Source organism: Neophocaena asiaeorientalis, unplaced genomic scaffold (assembly GCF_003031525.2).
Source record: "Neophocaena asiaeorientalis asiaeorientalis breed wild unplaced genomic scaffold, Neophocaena_asiaeorientalis_V1.1 scaffold91, whole genome shotgun sequence".
Classification (NCBI taxonomy): Eukaryota; Metazoa; Chordata; class Mammalia; order Artiodactyla; family Phocoenidae; genus Neophocaena; species Neophocaena asiaeorientalis.
Genome location: NW_020173198.1, coordinates 6,121,170 through 6,129,522, shown reverse-complemented (window position 1 = coordinate 6,129,522; position 8,353 = coordinate 6,121,170). Strand labels below are relative to the sequence as shown.

Here is an 8,353-nt window from a genome sequence, read left to right as displayed (position 1 = left end):
ACCCAGGGATGGTAGCCTGGCCACTCACACCAACTGAGACTGGGGGAGGGGTTCACCCGAGGAAACATCCAAGCAAGGGGAGAGGGTGCTGGGAAGCAGGCAACACCCTGCCCAGCACAGAGCCCCCAGAAAGGCAGAGGCTCTCAGAGGAGGGCAGGGCTCATTCCAGCCAGGGAGTCAGGACAGCTTCACGAAGGAGGTGGCCTTTGGCCAGTTGGGGCTCCAGGGATAGGGCTGGGGTGCTCCTTCAGCAGGTTCTGGCTCTGTATATGGGCAGAAGGAAGGAGGAAACGGGTATTTCCTGAGAAGCCATCATGTGCCAGGCTCTTTGACAGCTATCTCGGTTAACGTCCCAAGAACCCTGTCTGCTCACGCAGGTGGGAAACAGTCTCAGAGAGGTTAACCATTCCTGGCTGACCCACAGCTAGCACCCAGCACTCCTGGAGCCACCCTCACCCCGCTCCAGTCCATCTCCACCGAGCAGCTGCGGCGCTCTTTTCAGACCGCAGAGTTGACAGCATCTCGTCTCCACAGGTTCCAGCTGTCCTAGGATTGAAACCCCACTCCTTAACATGGCCCACAAGGCCCTGCGCGGCCAGCTCTGTTCATGTCCCCAGGCTCCCTCCCGATCGGCCTCTGCTCCTGCTGTCCCCTCACCCTCCCATCACCACTCCTGTCCTTTAACTCAACTCCTCCAAGGACTCCCAGACTTCGGGGGCCCCCCTTTGTAATAACAGTAGCTGACAGGTGCCAGGCATGAATCCACACTCTCCACATTCTCATTCATTTCAGTCTTCACATCAACCCTGTGAGGTGGGGACCGTTATTATCCCCATTTTACAAGATGAGGAAACTGAGGCACTGAGAAAGTGAATCGCTCAAAGTCACACAGCTAGAAAGTGGCAGAGCCGAGATTCAAAGCCAGACATTTCGCTCCAGAGTCCTCATTCTTAACCACTGCCGTCTACTGCCTCTGGGTACTCAGGGTCCCAATCCTTCCTATCACATTCTGTAACCAGTTGGTTGATCTCTGTCTCAGCACTCACAGCTAGTAATAATGGTAGCTAACATATTGAGCATGTAGCCTGTGCCAGGCACTGTACTTGGCACTTTTTATGTTTCACCTAATTTCACCCTCTCAGCAATCCTATAAAAACTAGGTACAGTTGTCCCCGTTTTGCACACGGAGAACCTGAGGAGTTAAGAGTTTAAGTAACTTGTCCACTAAGCTGGAAATTCTCAGAGGGAAGAAACCTTGTCCATTTTGCTCATCATTGAGTCCAGAGGGGCTAATTCAGTGCCTGGCATACAGTAGGCACTCAATAAATGCTTTGGGGTTGGTTGGATGGATGGATGATAAGTGGCAAGAGGGAAGGAAGGAAGGGAGGGAGGGATAGAAAGAGGGCCTTCCTGTCCCCAGTGCCCATGCTCTGGCCATGACTGGGAGATCCTGGGACGGGAGGCTGTTGTGGTATCTGAAGTGGCCGTCCCGGCTGTATCTGCAGGAGCCACGATGCACATAAAGAAGTACCTGCTCAAGTGCCTGCACCGGCTGCAGAAGGGCCCCGGCTACACATACAAGGAATTGCTGGTATGGTACTGTGACAACACCAACACCCATGGCCCCAAACGCATCATCTGCGAGGGGCCCAAGAAGAAGGCCATGTGGTTCGTGCTCACCCTGCTCTTCACCTCCCTCGTCTGCTGGCAATGGGGTGTCTTCATCAGGACCTACCTGAGCTGGGAGGTCAGCGTCTCCCTCTCCATCGGCTTCAAGGCTATGGACTTTCCCGCCGTCACCATCTGCAACACCAGCCCCTTCCAGTAGGTGGTCCTTGGAGTGCGGCTTTTCTCAGCGGGGCTGCATTTCTTCTTTTTTTCCCTTCCAGCTTTCCTTCCTTCTTTCCCTTTTTCCCCTTTCTCTCTTTCTCTTTCCTTCTTTGTTTTCATCCCTTTGTAGCAAGTAAGATTCAAAATTCATAAACCTCCTAGGCTTAAAAAGAACCTCAAAAAATGCCTGGTAGTCCCTGCCTTCAGGCATGCCAGTGCCTATTTATTGATTCAATGTGTATTTATTGAGCACCTACTATTGCCAGGAACTTTCCTAGGAACCACAAATACATCAGTAACTAAAACAACATGCCTGCCCTCGTCACAGTCTACCAGAGAAAACAGACATTAATCTTTTTTTTCCATAAATATTGAATTCATTGTAATTGTGAGGATTAAAAAATATATATAGCAACCATACATTGAGTGCTTATGAAACACCAGGCAGCGTGTTGAGTGTTCTTTGGGTAATTCATGTCATTCTAATCCACACAACCACCCTAGGGGTGGGCACTGCTATAGTAGCCCCAATTCATAGGTCAGGAAATGGAGGTTCAGAGAAGTGAGGGAACTTGCCCAGAGACACACAGTGAGCAACTGTAGAATTTGAATCCAGGCCTGATCTGACTCCAGAGCTACCACTGTTTAACCACTTGATGGCAAGGCCTAGGAAGGGGACACCCAAGGACACCCAACCTAGTCAGGGTTGGGTTGAGGAAAGGCAGACGGTCAGTCAGAGAAAAATGCCCCAAGGAATGAGTAGAAGTTAGCCAGGCAGAGTGAAGAGAATGCCCCAAGTGGAGGGCACAGCACATGCAAAGGTCCTGGGGTGAGACAGAGCTTGGTGCATTCAAGGACTTGACAAAAGGGCCAGCATGTGTGAGTCTCAGGGAACGTTCTTGTCCAAAAGAAGGTCCTGGAAGGGAATTCATATTTCCTGATTACATTTCCAGCTATCAGAAAGTCACTTCTTTCTAGTAATAGGGCTGCTCTTCCTTGCTTGGGTGGTCTTTGAAGCTACTTGAGAAAACTCTTAATATAATTATAATAATAACACACCCTGCTTTATAAGCATCACCTAATTGAATCCTCCAAAAGCCCTCTAGGGTAAATATTTCAATCCCCCCCCCCCATTTTGTAGATGAGAGAACAGAGCCTCAGAGAGGTTAACCTGCTCAAAGTCACACAGATATTAAGTGGCATGCCGGAATTCAAACCCAGAGCCCATGAATTCCAAAACAGGACTTACCAAGCTCGACAGCAGCTGTGGACATCTAGGCTGTAATAGCAGCCCCTACCCCGCAGCCCGCCACCTACCCAATCCTCCTCTCCCTGTGTGCACAGAGGCAGCTGATGGTCAGGGTACAGGTTGTGTCGTCATCTGAGGCTGGTGTCAGCTCTGGCTGATGTACACCTTCATACCAGGACTTGGGCCTGTGTCCAGGGTTTAGTGCTGTCTCCTGCAGGAAGTCCTCCAGCCAGAGCTGATACACACCACCCTGGAGACCACACTCTGGGGCAAGGTCTTGGATAAATTGGGTTTTGGAGTGACTAGGGTGCAGGGCCTGGGGCCCCCACCCAGGGCCTGGTGGGAACACCCGCTGGTGTGGACACATTTCTGCCAGACTGACTGGTCACCATTTGCAATATGGGAGCCTCAGGGGCTGAGAGAAGATCCTGGATCCCAGCCCCACAGTCCCATCTGCCTTCTCCCTCCTGAAACCGGCTCCTGTTCCCCAAATTGCTGCTGGAGAATTAGGGTCACAGACCCGCCCCTCCCCCAACATTCTCTATCCCTCCTGGCAGGGAGAAGTCAGAGCCCCGTGCCTACACAGCACACCTACTGGAGCCCACCAAACCCAGGTTCCAATCTCAGCTCTGTGGCCTCATCAGTGGGATGAGCTCAGGAAGTCACAGCAGCTCCCAGAGTTTCTTTATCCGTATGTGGGGATGATTATAGAATTGTGGCAAAGATTAAATAAAAAGATGTAGGAAGCACTTAGCACCTGGCACGTGGTAAGTGATAAATAACTGTGAGCTTTTAGTATTCTTTCCCACTAGCCTGTGAATTTCATATGGAAAAAGACCCATTCTGTCTTGTTTGCCATAATATCCTCTGTGCCTTGCACAGTACTTGGCACATAGTAGATGCTCACCAAATACTGGGTGAAGGAATGAAGGAGCAGGTGGGTGGAAGGATGCATGGATGAAGCATGGGTGGGTAGATAGAGAGGTGGGTGCTTGGGGTGGAGGAACATTCTTCTCACATGTGGTGGCAGCCACACTGCAGTAGGAGGGGATCCCAGACAACAGTGGTTCTGCTTTGAAGCTGCCTCTTGCCTCCCTGACTTGCCCTCTCTCCCACACAGGTACTCCAAAGTCAAGCATTTGCTGAAGGACCTGGATGAACTGATGGAGGCAGTCCTGGAGAGGATCCTGGGTCCTGAGCTCAGCCATGTGAACACCACCAGGGCCCTGAACCTCACCATCTGGAACCACGTGCCCCTGGTCTTTATCGATGAGCAGAACCCCCATCACCCGGTGGTTCTTGACCTCTTTGAGGACAACTACAATGGCTCAGCAAGCAGCACCCCAGCACCAGGAAGGACCTGCAGTGCCCACGGATGCAAAGTAGCCATGAAACTAGTAAGTGGGCCCCAGGCACAGGTCAAACAATGGGCCCTAACTAGTGAGGCTGATGGGAGTTTCTTTCTTTAAATAATCTGAGTCTTGCTGGGGGAAAAACAGGCTGGAGCCAGTGCCTATTTTATATGTTTGCAGTGCTTTTTTAAAATTAGAAATAGTTGGTATGTTAGTCAAGACACTTTTGGATGCCAGTGACCCAGCTCAAACTAGCTTAAGCAAAGCAGGGAATTCCTTGGTTCACAAAATGAGAAGTCCAGGGGTGTATTAAGTTGAGATGTGGCTGGATCCAGGCGTTCAGATGCTGTCCTCAGGAGTCCATCTCTCTCCACCTACGTTCATCTCTTCTCTCAGTTGACTTTGCTCTCTGGCTGGCTCTCTCCACATGGAAGACCCTGGCAATGCCAGACGTATATCCCACAAGCTTAGCACTCTTCCCAGAAGCAAAGCTCTTCTTTCCTAATTGCCTCAGTGAAAGTCCTGAGACTGATCATCAGGTCACATGCTCACCCCTAAACCAATCACTGTGAGCTGGAGGACAGGCTTTCATGATTGGCCAGACCTGGGTCATGTACCCTGGAGCTGAGGATGATGTCAGCCTTTATCAGACCACATGGACTGAGCCGGGGGGAAGGGGTGGCTTCCTGAAGGAGGAATTAAGTCTTTTTTTTTTTTTTTTAACATCTTCATTGGACTATAATTGCTTTACAATGGTGTGTTAGTTTCTGCTTTATAACAAAGTGAATCAGCTATACATATACATATGTCCCTATGTCTCCTCCCTCTTGTGTCTCCCTCCCACGCTCCCTACCCCACCCCTCTAGGTGGTCACAAAGCACCGAGCTGATCTCCCTGTGCTATGTGGCTGCTTCCCACTAGCTATCTATTTTACATTTGGTAGTGTATATATGTCCATGGCACTCTCTCACTGCACCCCAGCTTACCCTTCCCCCTCCCCGTGGCCTCAAGTCCATTCTCTATGTCTGCATCTTTATTCCTGTCCTGCCCCTAGTTTCTTCAGAGGCTTTTTTTTTTTTTTTGGTTCCGTATATATGTGTTCGCATACAGTATTTGCTTTTCTCTTTCTGTCTTACTTCACTCTGTATGAGAGTCTCTAGATTCATCCACCTCACTACAAATAGCTCAATTTCATTTCTTTTTACGGCTGAGTAATATTCCATTGTATATATGTGCCACATCTTCTTTATCCATTCACCTGTCGATGGACACTTAGGTTGCTTCCATGTCCTTTCTTTTGATTTCCATTTGCATGGAATATCTTTTTCCATCCCCTCATTTTTAGTCTGTATGTGTACCTAGGTCTGAAATGGGTCTCTTGTAGACAGCATATATACAGGTCTTGCTTTTGTATCCATTCAGCCAGTGTGTCTTTTGGTTGTAGCATTTAATCCATTTACACTTAGGGTAGTTATCGATATGTGTGTTGGTTTGGTAGTGCTGAATTCTCTTAGCCTTTGCTTGTCTGTGAAAGTTTTAATTTCTCCGTTGAATCTGAATGAGATTCCTTCTGGGTAGAGTAATCTTGGTTGTAGGTTTTTCTCTTTCATCATTTAAATATGTCCTGCCACTCCCTTCTGGCTTGCAGAGTTTCTGCTGAAAGATCAGCTGTTAACCTTATGGGGATTTCCCTTGTATGTTATTTGTTGCTTTTCCCTTGCTGCTTTTAATATTTTTTCTTTGTATTTAATTTTTTAAATTATTTTATTTTATTTTATTTTATTTATTTTTGGCTGTTTTTGGTCTTCATTGCTGCACGCAGGCTTTCTCTGGTTGTGGTGTTCAGGGGCTACTCTTTGTCACAGTGCACAGGCTTCTTATTACGGTGGCTTCTCTTGTTGCAGAGCACAGGCTCTAGGTGCGTGGGCTTCAGTAGTTGCAGTAGCTGTGGCACATGGGCTTAGTTGCTCCGCGGCATGTGGGATCTTCCCAGACCAGGGCTCGAACCCTACAGTGACAGGTGGATTCTTAACCACTGCGCCACCAGGGAAGTCCCTGTATTTAATTTTTGATAGTTTGATTTATATGTGTCTTGGCATGTTCCTCCTTGGATTTATCCTATATGGGACTGTCTGTGCTTCCTGGACTTGATTGACTATTTCCTTTCCCATATTAGGGAAGTTTTCAACTATAATCTCTTCAAATATTTTCTCCATCCCTTTTTTTTTTCTCTTCTTCTTCTGGGACCCCTAAAATTCAAATGTTGATGTGTTTAATGTTGTCCCAGAGGTCTCTGAGACTGTCCTCAATTTTTTTCATCCTTTTTTCTTTATTCTGCTCTGCGGTAGTTATTTCCACTATTTTGTCTTCCAGGTCACTTATCCATTCTTTTGCCTCAGTTATTCTGCTATTGATTCCTTCTAGAGAATTTTAAATTTCATTTATTGTGTTGTTCATCATTGTTTGTTTGCTCTTTAGTTCTTCTAGGTCCTTGTTAAATGTTTCTTGTATTTTCTCCATTCTATTTCCAAGATTTTGGATCATCTTTACTATTATTCCTCTGAATTCTTTTTCAGGTAGACTGCCTATTTCTTCTTCATTTGTTTGGTCTGGTGGGTTTTTACCTTGCTCCTTCATCTGCTGTGTATTTTTCTGTCTTCTCAATTTGCTTAACTTGCTGTGTTTGGGATCTCCTTTTTTCAGGCTTCAGATTCGTAGTTCCCGTTGCTTTTGGTGTCTGCCCCCATTGGGTAAGGTTGGTTCAGTGCATTGTGTAGGCTTCTGGTGCAAGGGACTGGTGCCTGTGTTCTGGTGGATGAGGCTGGATCTTGTCTTTATGGTGGGCAGGACCACGTCCGGTGGTGTGTTTTGGGGTGTCTGTGGTCTTATTATGATTTTAGGCAGCCTCTCTGCTAATGGGTGGGGTTGTGTCCCTGTCTTGCTAGTTGTTTGGCATAGGGTGTCCAGCACTGTAGCTTGCTGATCGTTGAGTGGAGCTGGGTCTTAGCTTGAGATGGAGATCTCTGAGACAGCTTTCGTCGTTTGACATTACATGGAGCCAGGAGGTCTCTGGTGGACCAATGTCCCGAATCCGGCTCTGCCACTTCAGAGGATCAGCCCTGACACTCGGCTGGAGCACCAAGACCCTGTCAGCCACACGGCTCAGAAGAAAAGGGAGAAAAAAAAGAAAGAAAAAGAAAAGAAAAGGAAGTTATTAAAATAAAAAATATATTATCAAAAATAAAAAGTAATAAAAAAAAGAAAGAAAGAAAGAAGAGAGCAACCAAACCAAAAAACAAATCCACCAATGATAACAAGCACTAAAAACTATACTAAAAACAAAAACAACAACAAGGCGGACAGGTAGAACCCTAGGACGAATGGTAAAAGCAAAGCTTTTGGGAAATCTGAGGTCTTCTGCCAGCGTTCAGTAGGTGTTCTATAGGAGCTGTTTCACATGTAGATGTATTTTTGATGTAGTTGTGGGGAGGAAGGTGATCTCCACATCTTACTCCTCTGCCATCTTGAAGCCACGGCTGTTATTTTTGACAGAAGAGCATTCAAAGGCTTTGCTGATAAATAGTGCTTGTAGTAGTACAACTGAAACAGCAGAAATGCAGAACTTGTCAACGTTAAAAGTGCCAAAGTCACGTTCTTATTGATCCTACTCATTAGTCTGCAGTGCTCACTTGGTTGTCTTTTGAAAGTAACCTAGCTGGTTTCATCTTTTTTGGTAAGAACATAATCTTGTTTTCTGTGAACAAAAAGATGTTTCTCAGCCAACAGCAGCAGCAACGAGGAATTAAGTCTTATTATCAAAAGACAGAGGCATAAATATCGGACAGGTGAAAAACCACAGCTATGCAGTACAGTCATTGCCAAAGCATAACTGGGATGCTGGGATGCCCGCAAGCCAGCAGTA

The 8,353-nt window shown here is 47.1% G+C and overlaps 1 protein-coding gene across 2 annotated transcripts in view; it reads left to right on the top strand.

Annotated features, from left to right (window-relative positions):
* Window positions 1–8,353, top strand: part of SCNN1B (sodium channel epithelial 1 subunit beta) — a 71,288-nt gene that overhangs the window by 41,517 nt on the left and 21,418 nt on the right. For both annotated transcript variants that reach the window (XM_024744563.1, XM_024744564.1), the window contains exons 2-3: window positions 1,506–1,824; window positions 4,200–4,476. In XM_024744563.1, coding sequence (XP_024600331.1) covers window positions 1,514–1,824; window positions 4,200–4,476 — 588 coding nt within the window. In that variant the 5' untranslated portion in view covers window positions 1,506–1,513. The remainder of the gene's footprint in view (window positions 1–1,505; window positions 1,825–4,199; window positions 4,477–8,353) is intronic.